At 35.7% G+C, this 17395-nt stretch overlaps 2 protein-coding genes across 6 annotated transcripts; one reads left to right on the forward strand and one right to left on the reverse strand.

Moving 5' to 3' along the window:
• Window positions 1-434: 434 nt before the first annotated feature.
• On the forward strand, window positions 435-3943 carry LOC118038525 (indole-3-acetic acid-amido synthetase GH3.10). 3 transcript variants are annotated; one of them, XM_035044910.2, is made up of 5 exons: window positions 982-1101; window positions 1189-1234; window positions 1445-1546; window positions 1823-2643; window positions 3310-3943. In XM_035044910.2, exons 2-5 carry the CDS (start codon window positions 1191-1193, stop codon window positions 3846-3848), a joined length of 1506 nt encoding a protein of 501 aa, XP_034900801.1. In that variant the 5' UTR covers window positions 982-1101; window positions 1189-1190; the 3' UTR covers window positions 3849-3943. The 3 variants fall into 3 exon arrangements, with proteins under 3 accessions (XP_034900800.1, XP_034900799.1, XP_034900801.1); XM_035044908.2 differs by lacking the exon at window positions 1189-1234 and having other exon boundaries at window positions 442-1101; XM_035044909.2 differs by lacking the exons at window positions 1189-1234; window positions 1445-1546 and having other exon boundaries at window positions 435-1101.
• Window positions 3944-8416: 4473 nt separating this feature from the next.
• Window positions 8417-14512, reverse strand: LOC118038524 (uncharacterized). 3 transcript variants are annotated; one of them, XM_073406458.1, is made up of 12 exons: window positions 12752-14512; window positions 12025-12587; window positions 11813-11920; window positions 11628-11728; window positions 11414-11504; window positions 11217-11327; window positions 11070-11135; window positions 10703-10762; window positions 10001-10558; window positions 9215-9334; window positions 8771-8890; window positions 8417-8680 (listed from the first exon to the last, which is right to left on the reverse strand). In XM_073406458.1, the coding sequence occupies exons 1-12, from the start codon at window positions 14436-14438 to the stop codon at window positions 8615-8617; spliced, it is 3651 nt and encodes a 1216-aa protein (XP_073262559.1). In that variant the 5' UTR covers window positions 14439-14512; the 3' UTR covers window positions 8417-8614. The 3 variants fall into 3 exon arrangements, with proteins under 3 accessions (XP_073262559.1, XP_073262558.1, XP_073262557.1); XM_073406457.1 differs by having other exon boundaries at window positions 12025-12599; window positions 12731-14512; XM_073406456.1 differs by having other exon boundaries at window positions 12025-12604; window positions 12730-14512.
• Window positions 14513-17395: the final 2883 nt, after the last annotated feature.

Here is a 17395-nt window from a genome sequence, read left to right on the forward strand (position 1 = left end):
ATGAATGAACTAGTAAATTTAGTTGATAATAATTTTTTAAAAATGTTTTTAAATATACACCCCCAATATAAACTAGATACATTTTAAAATGTTTAATAAATTTAATTGAACGTTATCATCAGAATCTAAATAATAATAAAAAGTGTATATATATCCTTTATCAGCAAACCAATTGTCTTAGAATTTCTCGAATTCCCCACTCTTGTGCCCTAGCCACCCAGGAATGGCTGGAATTCTTGCAAATATAACCATATGTTGAAACATCCTGTCATCCACCAATCATAGCATCTCTGGATTGTTCCGAAGACACAAGAGAAAGAACCCACGAGTCGTTGGCACCAAAAATCGCTTGATGCCTAGCTGTCTAAGCAGAAGTGTATAATGGAATGGTTTTTTTGGTCCTGACTGCTTGTCACATTCTTCTTCATACATCACTCAATTTGAATGAAGAATCTTTATCTCTCTGTCGTCTCTATAGGCTATATCCGTATTGATAACATGGCCCTGTCTTGTGGTCTATAACCTATCGTACAATTCCAAGACGGAGCTTCAAGCAACTCACATAGCAGCTTTTGTTGAGGTTTTTAACAAGGGGACAAAGTTCAAGATAAAATTACCGCAGCTAAGAGAGCAATATTTCAATGTGTGCGGGCTCTCCTATATATGTCGATGTATCGATTGTACACAAAGTGCCCCCCAACTCCTAGCTTCATTAATATTGGTTCCATTACTTGTTTACTCTTGTTTTGTACCTAGCTTGCTCGGTTCCATCAACTTCATGGAAACGAAAAACACCAATGGATCAAGAAGCTATGATCATGACATTATCGGTTGGTTTGAGGACGTATCAGAGAAGGCCGGCCAGGTCCAGACCGAGACTCTTCGCCGGATTCTTGAGCTCAACTGCGGTGTGGAGTATCTCAAGAAATGGCTAGGGGATATTGATGTTCGAGATATGGATGCAAGTGCATTGGAGTCGCTTTACACTTCTTTGGTGCCTCTTGCTTCCCATGCAGATTTAGAGCCTTACATTAGCAGAATTGCGGATGGGGATACTGCTCCTTTACTCACTCAACAGCCCATAACACTTCTATCCTTGAGGTATGCACTTCCTTTTACCTCTTTTTTTTTTTAATCAGTTCTCGGATGCTTGGACAACATTACTATAGCATAAGCTTATCTTTTCAGATATGATGTGGAAAATGGAATCAGAATGTATACAGGATTATCATGGGTAATGGGCTCTATTAGGCTCTTCTTCATTTCATATACCTTACGGTTATCTTTTAGGATTGGCTAAGGGGTACAAAAGCTCAGCTTTTTTACATTGATTTGAAAGGATTCCATTAGCCATTATTTCCACCATTTGTGTCAGAATATTTTCAGATTTATTTTCCACTTTCTTGGATGATTCTGATTTTGTTCACGGTCCATTTCTATCAAGCTCCGGAACCACAGAAGGAAGGCAGAAGTACGTTCCTTTCACTGACCATAGTGCCCGAACTACTCTTCAGATTTTCACCTTGGCAGCAGCCTACAGATCAAGGTTCATCCAATCTCTCTCCCTCTCTTGCACAAACACAACCCAAATCTTTGTGGTCTTTAAGAAGATCATCTCTGGAATCAAATGTCACTCGTACTTGGAATATTAGATAGACAATTAACTTAAGAAAAGATGGATAAGTACACTTTATACGTTGTGTGGCCCAACTGTCGGACATGAGAAAAAAATATAGTAGAATATACTCTTAACTTATAACAGAACTGTTTCAAGATATTTGTTTTTCTTATACTCTCTCATTGTTCTATGTGATGGACGTAGGGTTTATCCAATAAGGGAAGGAGGAAGGATCCTTGAGTTCATATACAGCAGTAAACAATTCAAAACAAAAGGAGGGTTAACAGTAGGAACAGCTACAACCCATTATTATGCAAGTGAGGAGTTCAAGATCAAGCAAGAAAAGACGAAGTGCTTCACTTGTAGTCCACCAGAAGTCATTTCCGGTGGAGACTACAAGCAATCTACTTATTGTCATCTTCTCCTTGGCCTCTACTTCGGTGATCAAGTAGAGTTTATAACATCTACCTTTGCTTACAGCATAGTTCAAGCCTTTAGAGCATTTGAAGATGTTTGGAGAGAAATATGCGATGACATTAAACAAGGTACTCTGAGTGAAAGAGTCACCTTGCCAAAGATGAGAAAATCTGTGCTGGCTATCATCTCTCCGAATCCAAGCTTAGCTTCAAGGATAGAAGAAAGCTGCAAGGAGTTGGAAACTCTAAACTGGCTTGGTTTGATTACTAAACTCTGGCCAAATGCCAAGTATGTTTACTCCATAATGACAGGCTCCATGCAACCTTACTTTAAAAAACTAAGGCATTATGCTGGGGGCTTGGCATTAGTGAGTGCTGATTACGGATCAACAGAGAGTTGGATCGGAGCTAATGTGGATCCTTATTTGCCTCCTGAAGATGTTACTTTTGCAGTAATACCCACTTTTTCATACTTTGAGTTCATGCCTCTTTATAGAGAGAATCATGATCGTAGCTCAGCCATTGATGACTTCATTGAAGATGAGCCCGTACCACTCTCAAAAGTTAAGGTTGGGCAGGAATATGAGATTGTCCTCACTACTTTTACTGGTACGTTTAAATCCTTTTATCCTGTAGTTTTTACTATATTTTCCATTTTGATCATATCATCAAGTTTTTCCAGTAAATTAAATATCCATTTCCTGTCGGTTGATATTTTCATCATATATTGGACATGGTGATCAAGCTAGCAGCTAAAATCATTGAGTGTTTTTAATGGGAATGGACATATTGTGTCCTGCACATTTAATGACGTCCCTGGAAAATCTTTAGTGCATTATTGATATGTTTGTGCCCCCATTGATTATTAATGGATTGTTTGAATATATAATTTCAAAAATAATTAAATTTTTTAAAATAAAAAATATTTTAATATATTTTTAAATAAAAAATACTCTTCAAAACCAAACCCTCTCATTCTTCATTTAGTCTACCATCAATGTGACATGTCGAAAACTCATAGAACAAGAAAACAAATCTTGCGTGAATCTTTCCCTTTACATTATTGAGAAGATAAAACTCGTACAATATAGGAAGTTGGTTCCAAGAACTTGGAGTCAGGTTTCCATGGTCACAAGACTGTCCACAAGCCATGGTTTTAGAATTGTAAGCATTCCTATTTCATGGGGACAAAAAAAACAAAAAAAAAAATTATTTGATGAAGATATATATGATCAAGTCACCTAATTGTTGTTATTATTTTTCAAATTTGTTCAGGGCTTTATAGATGCAGGCTAGGGGATGTGGTGGAAGTGGCTGGTTTTCACAAAGGGACACCGAAATTGAACTTTATATGCAGGAGAAAGCTAATTTTAACGATAAACATTGACAAGAACACTGAAAAAGATTTACAATTAGTGGTGGAGAAAGGGTCTCAGGTGCTCACGAGCAAGGGGAGAGCAGAACTGGTGGATTTTACCAGCCATGCCGAGGTAGAAAAGCAACCAGGTCACTACATAATTTACTGGGAAATCAAAGGAGAGGTCGAGGAAGGGGTTCTTGGCGAGTGCTGCAAGGAAATGGATGCATCGTTTAGTGATCATGGCTACGTGGTCTCAAGAAGAACCAACTCCATTGGACCTCTCGAGCTTTGCGTTGTCAAGATGGGGACTTTCAAGAAGATCTTGGACTATTTCATAGGCAATGGGTCAGCATTGAGCCAGTTCAAGACTCCTAGGTGCACTAGCAACCAAGGAATTTTGAAAATTCTCAATGGTAGCACCGTTAAGAGGTTCTTCAGCACTGCATATGGCTAATAGTATAATTCCAATCATTTTTGTTTGTTGTCATAGTCCTCAATTAATACTTTGTAACATTTTATTTTAAAAGATTAAATTTTCAACGAATAAAAGTGGGCAATTTATGAAATCCAGGACCTACTCCACAAACTGAGTTTCATATATATATATATATATATATATATATATATAGATGATGTGACTTGTTCAAAAACCATTACATGGTAAAAAGAATAAATAATGTTATTTTGATTTTGTTTTTATAAATAAAATAATATTATTTTGATTTTTTAAAAAACAAATCCATCTTATCTATAACCTAATTTGAAACCTATATCAATTTTAATTCAAAGAAAAAGCTAAAACATGCTGGAGAAGTATTGTACACATCTTGGTTTGTTGTGCGTTATAATAATAAATTAATAATTTTATCATTAAAAAAATCACATTAAATAGTCCAGGTACGATAGTTTTTTTCACTTGATTCATTTGTTATTTTAAAATTATTGAGGGTATCTTGGTCTTTTCATTATATTTTGTACAATAATATTATATTATTACTCTTAAGCATAAAACATTTAGCTATGGTCTAGAAACTTTATTGATATTTTATAATTTTTGCTACAGTATAATAACTCTTTTGTCCTTAAAATCAAAATTTCAAAAGCCTGACTATAAGAGCTTATTCATCATTTCACCTGGATTTAATCATTTTATTTTAAAAGATTAAATTTTCAACAAATAAAAGTGAGCAATTTATAAAATCTAGGGCCTACTTCACAGACTGAGTTTCATATATATAAAAGATTAAATTATACAAGAACTCGCACCTCTTCTCTTTTGAAACTTGAACATATACCTTGTAATAAAAATCTCAACAATGTTCTTGCGAATCACAATTAAATTTAACTTGGTATATACTACTAAGTACTATATATTATGAAATGTCATTGTTGTTATGGTGTCGACTTTACAATGTTGTGGTTCATATTAATAGCTGGGATTCCCAAATATATATATATATATATATAAAAGAGAGCTTAGATAACAACTTGAAAATCACTTTCTTGTACTCCTGACCGGGCAGATTTTTCTTTGATAGAAAGATAGCTTCAAAACGTGTTCAAATAAAAACTGCTACACCTCCCCATAAAAGGAACATTTTCATGACTATTGCCATCATTACTTGTCCTTGACGATGAAACAAGAAGAGAGAGAGGGCTCTTAATTCTACGATTTCTGTAAATTTGGACCTATTACAGGGTTATCATGGAATGAAAAACCGCACGTTTTGTATAAAAAAAAATGGGGGAAGGGGATTTCCCACTTGTTTGAAAGATGTGTTTGTTCTTAGCCATTTCCATATATGTAATGAATTAAGGGAATTATTCAATATCAAATATGTGTTTTGTTAATAGGTGAATATGTTTTTTTTTTTTTTAAATTAGGATGGATATATATATCCAATATGAAAATTAACTAGCATTTTTGCATGCATGGGAAAAAAAGAGAGAGAGAAAGGAAATATACTTCTAAAGATAATTTCAAAGAAACATACTTTTTAAACAAGTTTTTTTTTGCATGCATAGGCAAAAGAAAGAAGAGACAGAAAGGAAATATCCTTCTAAAGATAATATATATATATATATATATATATATATATAATTTTAAAGGAAACATACTTTTTAAAACTATTTAAAGATATAAAAAAAATCTCAACCTAAATATATCATAAGTAGAGTACAAATATATTACTAATATAGTTTAATACAATATAAAATATTAAAAAAATTATGTAACTTCTTTGATAACATATTGATAATACATAGTTTACATGAAAAAATAGCTAAAAATTTAGTGCATCTGAGTGTTGACTCGGTTTGTCCAATTCTCAACATATCTTTTTATAAATTATTTTAAGTTATCAATAATTGTGTTATAATTAGAACTTTACTATATATGCACTTCTTTTGTCTACATGTAATAAATATTATTTTCTATATCAATAACATATATGACACAATAATCATATTCCATGATACACTAACCAAGAAGCAAACATGACTTAGTTTTTTAATATACAAAAAGCATAAATGTACGAGCACCATTCTTTCTCTAGTGGATGGCCTCCTCCACAGCCAAGATCCAGCACTAATTTTTCTACCACTCATATGGTATATCCTTCTCCATTAATAAATTCCAAGACCTTATTGTATAAATTAATACATTTATTCACCGGACAAACAAGTCAGGGCAGAGTCAGGCCTAGAAATTAATCAGGACCACTCTAGCCACACATGGCATTCACACCCCTGAAAAATCAGCCTCAACACATTGAAAGACAATTAGGGCTACACCATTGAAAATCGGTTCCAACCATACAGTTTGTAGGCCGATACATATAGACATTTATTCTCTAACTTTCATTTTATATTTTCTTTTTCTGTAAAATTTACCCTTTTTCATAACTATATGTCAAATGAATCTCTCATTTATATATATATATATATATATATATATATATATATATATATAGACACACACACGCAGTGTGACAGAGATTATAGTTAGTGTTTGATATTATGTTTTGAAAATGTTTTTGAAAAAATTTAAATTTTTTTATATTTTTATTTTAAATTAATATATTTTTTTTTTTTTAAGATTATTTTAATATGCTGATGTTAAAAATAATTTTTAAAAATAAAAAAATATTATTTTAATATATTTTAAAAAAAAAAAATATTTTAAAAAATAATAATAACCCTAATAGATTTGCTGGGAGAACTTTCAATGTTTGAAACAGGAAAGCTTAGAAAGCCAATTATTTGAGCATTGGTCCGGTATCGGGTGGCTTTTAAATCCACTATATTTAATTGGAGCATTTTTAAAAAATAATAATAATGATGATTGTAGAAGTTGAAAGTAGTTCACTCTATAAAAATATAAAAGTTTTTTTAATATATATAAAAAATCAAAATAAACAATTTTTTTATTCCTTTCTAAAAATCTGAAACCAGAAACGTAAATGTCACCAAAGAATCCTTTAATTTTTTTTCTTCATTATTCAAGAACTCCTACCTCTTCTCTTTTAAAATTCAAACATGATACCTTCTAATAAAATTCCAAACATCAACAATTGGGATGTTCTTGTAAACCACAATTAAATTTAACTTGGTATTTCTAAATATTAAAAAATAATGTAAATTATATTTTAAAATATTTTCTAATAGCTTATATTTTAGGTTGAAATAATTCTTTAATATGAATTTAGAATTTTATTAATTAAACCATCATAAATTTAAATTTTATTATTTTTATTTTATTTAATAGAAATTAAATATAAAATAATATCAACATTTTAAATTTTAAAAAATTTTTACTTTAAAAAAACTAATATAAAATTATATTTTGAAACCTGTGTCGCTTGACAAGGTTGTGGTTTATATTAACAGTACTTGAAAGTCACTTTTTTGTACTACTGACTGCAGATTTTGCTTTGACAGAAACCTAGCTCCCAAACAGGGGGGGACATGTTCTACAGTCAAATAACCACCGCCACACCTCCCCATATAAGAGAACTTTCTCCATCACTACTGGTCCTTGACAATGAAACAACAAGAGAGGGAGGGCTGTTAATTCTTCGATTTCTGTAATTGTGGACCTCTTACAAGGTTATCGTGTAATGAAAATCCGCACGTTTTGTAAGAAAATGGGGAGTTTCCCACTTGTTTGAAAAGATGTGTGTGTTCTCCACCATTTCCATATATGTAATGAATCAAGGGAATTATTCAAGATCAAATATGTGTTTATAAACATAAAAACAGAGTCCAAATTTATTACTAATATAGTTTAATACACTATTTTAAGAATAGAGTCCAAATGCGTAGGGAACCTTTCACCGGAAAAGCGAGATTGTTTCAGAATGCAGAGCTCAGGGGGACTGGCAGAAACGGTACTGAACTGCAGCAAAGAAAACAAGCATTTCTGCTGGTCCAGCCCTCAATTCTTGAAACAATAAAGTTCAGAGAGCCAATTATTTGAGCATTGGTGCAGTATCTTGTGGCTTTCATATTTACTGAACATGCCCCTATGACAACTGGCTCTTGCCCTGTTCTACTCTGATGCCAAAAGGAGCTGCCATGTTCCCCATTAAACACTTGCCTGATGTGTTTCTCTGCGTGTAAAGATGCTTAAGGACTTGAACACTTTAGTTTTAACTTCCAAAACTACAGAGAAATTGACGAAAGAAACTGAGTAAACGAGAGGTAGTTCTTCTTCTAAATACCGTCAACAGAATTACAAGTAGAATTATATCTAAAGCTTTTGTTCCTGACAGTAGAAAGGTGAAGAGATTTTGAACTCGTTCAGATCCTTAATCACAAGATCAATTCCTTTGACAATGTGAAGTGTTTTTGATATCATATAAAAATATACAAAATAGTTATATTTCAACAAATTACATGAATCTTTCAAATTTATATTGCAATAGAATGAATTAATTAATAATTAATGTATCAAGGGTCAAATATCAGATCAATCTTATGTTTCACCAGATTTTGAAGAAAAAAAAATTGTCGTGAGGGAGATTCTCTCATGTTCCCCTTTGGGTTTTACGGCGATGGTGACCACGACAGGAAAACAGAAGAAATTCTTTTTTATAAATTTGTGCTATTTAATCTCAATATGTTCTTTGCTTCTTTCATCTTTACAAGAGAAGACTCCATCGTTGATGTAAAAGCAAGCCCCTTCGAAGTATTTGCCAACATGCACCAAACCCTCATGCTTTACTGTATCTTGAAAAGGGTCTTCAATTTAAGAACCAGCTTCCAATCTCCCATTGACAGGTCATCCTGTGCAGAAAACAAATAAATATTAGCAATTACAGTTGATATTAGCATTGAATGAAATGTAAACTGTATCCAGAATTGAATAAAACCTACCCGATAATGAGCTTTAAGAACATCTATTGACCTTCTTGTAATGTGGCTGACTAGTTGATCATCGTTGTCGAAATGCCTGCCATGCATTTTTTGCTGCTCCTCCGGATTGGTGCCTATGATCTTCAATATCACCAAGGAGCAACAAATAAGATCAACTCGGACAGTATGGAGAAATTTCAAGGAAAGATACCTAGAACAGAGATTGAATCTGTAGTTTGATAGAGTTTTTCTACTACCCCTTCTTCATAATCATCCAACTGTTACTTCTGCCATGGTTCTAATCTTTTTTTCTTTTGGACTATACATGCTTTCAATTTTTAAAATCAAAGGAAAAAGGTGAGACCTTTCACTCATTGAATTAACAGAACTAAAATATAGAATTTCCATTATCATAATTACGCTGCGAACTAGTAATTTCAATCAATCAACAACAATGTGCCATACCTTTATGGTCACCTTCTGGCCTTTCTTTGCATGATCCACTGCTTTCTCGTTAAAACGAATGGAAGCAATCCGACCAATGTCAGTGAAGTCTTTTTGTAGAACACATACTGGAGTCCCAACCTGTGCAAAAGGGCACACAGTTTCAGAGGACAGTAAAGCATGAGAATCCTAATGGAACTAAGAACATGTATGTTGACATGGCCAAATTTATAGTTTATGTAAAAAAATTTGTAGAAGCATACAGCAGGCTTCACCCACATACATCTTTAAACAAGGTTACTATGCGATGAATCATAATGATTATTATAACTATCAGCTTTGATCTTTGAAATTATTGCATGCGTAACATCCAAAAGAAAATGTTCACACCATCCTAGCATTCTGTATATCCTCTAGAAACCTTGTCACTATAAACAGGAAGGTAGTGCTATCACGGAAGCTATGCAGCATCAAAAGAATCAAATTGGTGTAGAAATACCAAAGGCCATGGCTCTCCCAGTAGTTAATCAAGTGCTAGTTCCCAAAATCACAGTATACTGCCATAGATTAATTCCCAGATCACAGAGTAGTGTCAATTAAATATGCTAAAAATGATCCATACTTCATTTGATTTAGGGTAAAGCAAAAGCCATGCAACATTGTCCAGGGCTAGATCTCCTATACACTAGCTACGACACCACTCCATAGGTATGCCCATGTCATGCACAAATGAGACCAGTAACTCACCAATGTATGCATGGATGAAATAGTGGAAACAAAACAAAATGCCTTAGAATATAGTTTTACCTTGAGGATGCCCTCGAGAACATCAACCCCCAAGACGATTGGAGCTTTCTTGTTGAAAATGCACTCTGGTATTATCTCAAGAACACAAGGGAAAATAGCTTCACCAGCAGCTTCCCTCTTCCTTTCCTCCTTCAGATTCTGAATGTAAGCCTTGAATTCTTTAGAAAAGCAATAAATGGTATCCTCTTTGAAAATCTTTACTCCTAATTTATCTGCAAGTTCCCGAGCCTCAGGTGTCACTTCAACACCAAATGCCAATATGTTGGCATACTCCTTTTTCTTCTCAAGCATTACACTGGCCTTGATGACATCCTTTTTATGAACTGGGCCAATGCCTATACCACTAACAGGAATGCTTGGTTCCAGGGACTTCAAGAAGTCCAGCAACGCTTCCAGTGAGCCAAGGGAAGATGCTTGTACACAAACTCCCTCACCACTTCTATCAATCCGACTCGTGACTGACTTCATGTCTTGCATTGCAGATTCCTTGACCTCTTCCAAATCATCATCACGCCGGACCACATATAGACTAGTTCCAGCAATAGCATGTTCAAGGCCCTGAATAAAATAACAATGCAAGAAAGAAACCAAGAAAATTTATTACCAGGAGTTGAAAATATTTACGAACTCTATAGAGGCATGTGCTATGTATGTGCACAACATAAACTAATCTTTATTGCTATGTTTGCGAATTACAATCACCTGTCCAGTGATCTTGATACCCTGTGCAGCCTTGATTTCCTTATGGTGCAGATATGTCCCCTGAAAGTGGAAAAAAAAAAAACATAAAGAAAAACATGGGGTTAGTATCTAATCTATCAACACTTTTACTCATTCACACAAAAGTTGAATCCAATAAAACAAATGAATTTGAGAGGAGGGGTTGCTTCTCTGAAATCTGAGAAATTGTGGTAGAAATGGCCACTAAACACAGAGGTGAAATTGAGAAATTTTGACACACACCAAGTCAAAAGATGGGTTAAGCCCAAATCAATCCCTGATCACGCATGTTATATATAAGAACGAACTATGGAGAGAATAAAAGGAGGTAAAAAAAGCGAAACCACACCTTAACCCGGAGTTCCTGCATTGGGTGAGGCGTCAGCAGAGCTCGAATTGTAGTAACAATGGGACCCTGTGAAGCAAAATAAATTATCAACAACTCAGAAACTAGCAGGTCAACAAATCTTCAGGAAAAGGAAAGTTTTGAGCTTGCCTGTAAGCTGCAAAACACAATTTGATCGCCTTCATGGAGCACACCATTAACCAGCACAACATCAATTGTTGTTCCATGGCCTTTAGTAACCTTGACCTCCAATACCGTACACTGGAAAATGTACCGAATTGCAATCAGATATCTGTGTTATCTTAATGCATTCTGCATGTTAATATATAGTAAAAAATAAAACTTGCCTGCACTTCGTTTCTGAACGTGAGTTTCTCAATCATAGTTTTCTGAGACCATTGGATCAGTAGTAATAACAAATCAGGAATGCCTTCTCCACTAAAACATATAGAAAACCAAAGCATGAGCACAATGGATGCAAGGGAAAAAACATGATAGATTTTAAAGCCAATGAGGCTCAGCCTGGTTATGTGATGGAAAACTAGGAAATCTCGGGCTTACCTAATCGCACTTGTAGGTACTATGTTAAAAGTTTCTCCCATGTACTTGTTTTTATAGTACAATTCAGTGTTTAATCCTTGCTCCTTCAACTGCGTTATGACCTGGGATTCAGGAGAAAAGAAAAACATTTAAAGAAAGGAACGAGATGATAAAACTCTTCGAAGGAAGCAAGAAAATTGGGTGACCTCCATGAGCCTCCTGTCGAATTCATTTTGCACATCTTTTGACTGCTGCTTCAATGCCTTCCTAATAGGTGCATTAGGTTGTGTTTTCCATCCATAGAGTCTGTCGATCTGAAAAATTGAAAAGATAAAGAAACAGAACCCAGCATCAATCGAAGGGAGGATTATAGAACTATCCCTATATCAAATTGAAAAAAGAAGAAGAAGAAACAAACCTTGTTTAATGCAACAATGAACTCCGTGTTCCTCTTCCTCAAAAGATTGAGTGATTCTATGGTTTGCGGCTCCAAGCCATGCATTATGTTAACAACCAGAATGGCAATGTCGCATAAACCTGAACCGTGTGACCGTAGATTGGTGAAAGATTCATGGCCAGGGGTATCAATAACTAGCAGACCAGGAACATTTAATGTTGCATCAGCTTTCAATTCCTTAGTCCTGTCTCGTATGTTCTCAACAGGAAAGAATGTTGCACCAATCTGTTGTGTGATACCCCGAGCCTCCCCTTCCTGAACATGGGTACCTCGAATATAATCTAACAGCTTGGTTTTGCCAGTATCTACATGGCCCATAACACAGCAAATTGGAGAGCGCAGGGTCTCTTCACCTTTACGAGGGATGACATCTGAAACTGCTCCTTTACTTTTCGCAGAAGCATCTTTCTTCCTGTTTTTTTCAGAAACTTCGACCTCAGCCTGACTTTTCTTATTTTCAACATCGTGAGAGTCCATTGGCTGTGATGTAACAGGTTTTCTCACTGCAGTTGCAGGCTGTGCAGCTGCAGGAGGGGCTGCAATTATAGTAAAAGAATGAAAGGGAAAAAAATTAATTAGCAATCAGAAACAAGAGCAAATAGTAAAAAGAGAACATACAACTTGATAATCCAACAGGAAATCAAAGCAAAAACTAATTCTAATGCACTGCGAGAGGCTGGAGCTGAACCTTTTGTTTCCTTCTTCAAGACAGGTTCAGGCTCAGAATCCTCATCATCATCAAATGCACCCTTAACATTGAGATTTACATCATCCCAGCTCTTTGCATCCCACTCCCACTCCCCATCATCGTCATCTTCCTCCATTCCATCCTCCACAAGTACATTAGCAACTTCTGTTTTCTCTGCTTCCACTGGCTCAAAATTCTCTAATTCTAAGGATTCGACCTCGTGTACTACTTCCTCCTCCTCCTCATGCTCTTTTTCCTTAGCTTCTACAGGTTCCTCTATCCTGATACTATTTGCTTGATGGTGAACTGGTCTTGACCTCCTAGTCTGGTACCTAGGACGTCGTGTAGGTCCACCATCTCTTTCTGCATTAGGGACGGTAACAGTTGCATTAGCAAGTATTTGATACCTCATAGACTCTAGTCGCCGTTGTTCTTCCTTCTGCTTCCCTGTTAGAAGCTTGCCTTCCTGTTTCTTCTTCAAGAGTCTCTCCTTTTCCCTTTCCTTCTTCCTACGCCTAGCCTCTTCTGCTTGCCTCTCGAGTTCTTCTTGCCTTAGCCTTTCCTCTTCTTCCTTCCTCCTCTTATCCTCTTCCTCCCTCGCCTTTCTCTCCTCCATTTCTTTTCGCCTAGCAAGTGCCTCTTGCATCTCTCTAACATGTTTTGGAAGCTTCTTCTCAGCACCTTTACCCTTTGCATCAGTCTTTTTTGGCTCACTTGTTTCAGCTTTTGCTTCTTCCAGTCTTTCTTCCTTTGCTGCAGCCTTCTTCTCTTTCTCCTTCTCTTTCTTCTTCTTCTTCCTCTTCTTTGCAGCAGAAGACTCTTCTTTTTCATCTTCACCCTCCTTCTCAGCCACAGAATCTGGCATTGAAACTGGTTCAGGCTGAAGATTGGGTTTCTCCTCTTGTGAAGGTGGTGCCAAGGATTGTGAAGTAGGTGGCGCGTCACCAAGCTCCGCAAGAATCTTATTCAAATCATCCTCTTCTTGAGCATCCCTTGCACTCTTATTCTTCTTCTTCTTCTCGTGCTTCAAAGTTTCTTCCACCTGATCTTCACTCTTCTCATCAAGCAATGCTGCACTAAACTTATTATTACCACTCTTTTTGTTAGACTTGGATGAAAATCTCCCAGCAACCTTCTTACCACCCTTTGTAAATTCAATGACAAGCATGTCATCGTCATCATCCCCATCTTTATCCATCACCTCTCCATCATTCTCGCCATCATCGGTAGCATCAAATCCCGAAGCACTAAACACACTACCACCACCACCACTCTTCTTACTGCCCTTGCCCTTTTTCTTCCCTTTAAAACTCACAACCGACTCATCCTCCTCCTCCTCACTATCTTTCTCACCAGTCAACTCGGATAACTCCTCATCATCACCATCATTATCATCCTCATCACTACCTCCCAATAACCCAAAATTCGACCAATTAAAACCAGTATTCCCACCAGCACCACTCTTCCTCCCTTTCAACTTCTTTTTCCCAGCAACAAGCACAACTTCCGGCATTACCTGCTCATCCTCCCCTTCCTCTCCCTCATAATTCCCCTTCTTCTCCGACAAATCAGTACCAATCGAATACTGATCATCATTACCAATCACCAACCCCTTCTTCCTTGACTTCCCTCCACCACCCAAAGCCGCGCTCTCATCATCACGCCCGGATGCCTTCTTTCCAGCCATCGATATTTCGACGAGGGTACTTCCTTCTATAACAAAAATAAATACACCCGATTCTTCTCCTCTATAATTTCGGAATAAATTAAAACAAATAATCAGAATATTAAAAAAAAATTGTTATTAGATCGAGAGAGAGGGCTTACTTAAGACAATGATGTTGTTGTAGTTTACTACTTGTTTATATAGAATTGTGCATGCAGCGGACGTTGTTGTTGTAGCTGACTGTGTTACTACTCCTTTCTAGGGTTGTATATGGAATGGGCTGGGCTGCAAAATATTGAACACTGTTGCTTTTTGATGAGGTCTCAGCAGCCTCGTTGGATCTTTGAAAATCTCTTAAACTAATTATTAAAATCTAAGCTCACAAGTATATGAATCTTTCAGGTTTTTATTGCTCATCACACATTTAAATTCTTTATATATTAGTTTTCATATTTATAGAGATTAATAAGGATTCTAATTTACTAATTAATTAATTTAACACAAATCCTTCTAGATTAAGGATTCCTGGATTTTAACTAATATCTCTCATGGAAGGTGGCTTAAACTCAATGTCGATGGCAGGACGGTGGGTGATCAAGGTGCAGAAGGATTTGATTGTGCGAGCTGGCATGATGGTTTCTCACGTTGGAATTAATTTTAAAGTTTTTATTTAAAATATCTTTTAGTTTTTTTAAGATAATATTAAAGATATATTTTTCTTTTTAAGTTTCTTGAATTATCCTAATTAAATTAATATAAATATATCATTGGAGTTTTGTAACACGTTCGTCGGCTTGTGGCTGGTGGGAAAAGTTCGTCGGCCTGTCCACGTGGGATTTCGTTGGCTGAGGTGTATGACGCGGCACTTGACGAGTGGAAAGCATTGCCTGACATGAGCACAATAAGTTGCAGATGTGTTGGGGTGACATGGCAAGGAAAGATCCATGTGGTTGGGGGATTTGCTGAGAAAGTAGTACGTGGGTTCCATGACACACGTTGGAGCGGTGTTCTGCTGAGGTGTACGACTCGGAGCATGACAGGTGGGATCTCATAGTAAGTATGTTGTTACCTGATGAGTTGTGATTTTGTAATCTGTTTAATTATAGAAATTAAATTAAATATTATTTTGTAATCTGATGATTATTGTGTATTCAGATCAAATTTTATATAGGCAATAATTATATAAATCTGATTAATTATAGAAATTATATCAAATCCTGTATATTTATACTTTCTTAAAATAAAATTGTTATTTATTTAAAACTCTGCCTGTATAGAACATTGCTTAGTCAGTACACTGTCTAATTGTCGATATATTTCCTCTTACAAAGATAAGAATACCGATAAAAAAATTCAGCTAATAAGCACCATTGTTTTCTACAGATGTGGCAATTAGATGTGCCACCTAATCAAATGGTAGCTCTTGAAGGAAACTTATTTAGCTCCGGTGATTGCTTGAATGCTTGGAAAGGTCATATAGAAGCATACGATGGAAAACTCAATATTTGGAATGTGGTTGATGGTTCACGTTTGCAAACCCTATCCTCTCCTATGCATCTCCACGTAGGACGCCACGGGGGCAAACCAGCCACCGGCCACCGCCCAAACGGCTTTATCTTACCGTGGCACCAATTAGAACTCTCTAGTACTTCTTGGCAGGCTACCGGATGCATGCCAAGTGAGGATTCGAGATCAATAGCGGTCGTGCACGTGTCCAACACATCAGCAAATGAAGATAGGTGGAGGAGCTTTGAACCCATGGAGGAAGAGGGAGGCAAGGAGCTTTGTAGCCATTGCTGTGTTGCTAGACAGAACTCATAAAGTAATACCTGCTCGTAGCATTATTATGGTGAGGCTGGGAAAGAGATCATAGCTTACAAGTCAAGAATAAAATTAATTCAATTAAATTTTAAATTATTAAGTTATTAAATCCACCTTTCAAACTAAATTAAAAAATATTAAGATAATAGTAAAGATTGTTTTTCAAAATTTATTTTGTTTAGAAATGCTTTAAAATATTATTATTTTTATTTTATAAAATTTAATTATATTTAACATCAACATATTAAAATAATTTTTAAAATACTAAAAAATAAATTAATTTAAAATAAAATTAAAAAAAATAACAATTGAACTGCACTCCCAAACCGATGATAATAACTATGCAAATAGATGCGTAATTCTATTGCAAGAGGAATACACCGAGATTACCTAACTACAATCAATTGTCTCGTATCTTTTACCTTCCAAACAACATGGCCCCACCAAGTGGGCCTATCTTCTCAATGAAAATGAACAAAAGTGGGCCCGAGCTGTTGAGTACTAGAGGATTATTGAGCCCAACCCACAATTGTATCGTAATATCATCAAAAGAAGAGAAAGCTGATGAAACTCTCTCAAGTCTCAGCAAAAGAAACCAATAAAAGGGTTCTTCACGTATGGCCCAAATTTGCACGGGCCCTCTGTGACTTGGTCCCACAATTTGCCAAGCCTCACCAATCACTAACCCCTACACGCCCTATTGCACGTGCCATCAACCCTTGAGAAAAGTGACGGCCCTGATTCAAATGATTATCCTGCTCATCTCGATTCTTCGGAAGGATCAGGTTCTTACTGTTTCGCCACGTGTCATTCTGTGGGTCCATAGCTCTGGGATCTGTGACACGAGAGGCACGTGAAGCCTGGGACTTGTGTTATTATCCTGCAGTTACTGCAAGGACTTCACCAGATAATAGCTTATAAAGGTTCGTAAATGTCAATTTTTTTTTTTGTTTTTTTATTTGGTTGTGAAGCCCAAATAAGGCCGAGGTTATATGTAAATGAATGGACTCAAATTAATCTAAATTATTAATTAGAAATTTTAAAGAAATAAATTAAAACAATACCACTTAGAAAAAAAAAATAACATATTGAACGTTAGGTTTTTATTGGGTCAAAACTCATGTGTCATTCCAAAATTAATTAACATGTACAAAAAT

The sequence above is a fragment of the Populus alba genome, chromosome 19 (assembly GCF_005239225.2).
Source record: "Populus alba chromosome 19, ASM523922v2, whole genome shotgun sequence".
In the NCBI taxonomy this organism is placed as follows: domain Eukaryota; kingdom Viridiplantae; phylum Streptophyta; class Magnoliopsida; order Malpighiales; family Salicaceae; genus Populus; species Populus alba.

What these genes read in the sequence shown, in the direction of transcription:
- LOC118038524 (XM_073406456.1), bottom strand. Translation starts at nt 14,438, where the DNA reads ATGGCTGGAAAGAAGGCATCCGGGCGTGATGATGAGAGCGCGGCTTTG. An exon ending in CGTTCAGAAACGAAGTGCAG is followed by an intron (nt 11,328 to 11,413) that starts GCAAGTTTTATT and finishes TACATTTTCCAG; the next exon opens with TGTACGGTATTGGAGGTCAA. An exon ending in TTGTGTTTTGCAGCTTACAG is followed by an intron (nt 11,136 to 11,216) that starts GCAAGCTCAAAA and finishes TTTGCTTCACAG; the next exon opens with GGTCCCATTGTTACTACAAT.
- LOC118038525 (XM_035044908.2), top strand. Translation starts at nt 779, where the DNA reads ATGGAAACGAAAAACACCAATGGATCAAGAAGCTATGATCATGACATT. An exon ending in GCAGCAGCCTACAGATCAAG is followed by an intron (nt 1,547 to 1,822) that starts GTTCATCCAATC and finishes TGATGGACGTAG; the next exon opens with GGTTTATCCAATAAGGGAAG. An exon ending in TGTCCTCACTACTTTTACTG is followed by an intron (nt 2,644 to 3,309) that starts GTACGTTTAAAT and finishes AAATTTGTTCAG; the next exon opens with GGCTTTATAGATGCAGGCTA.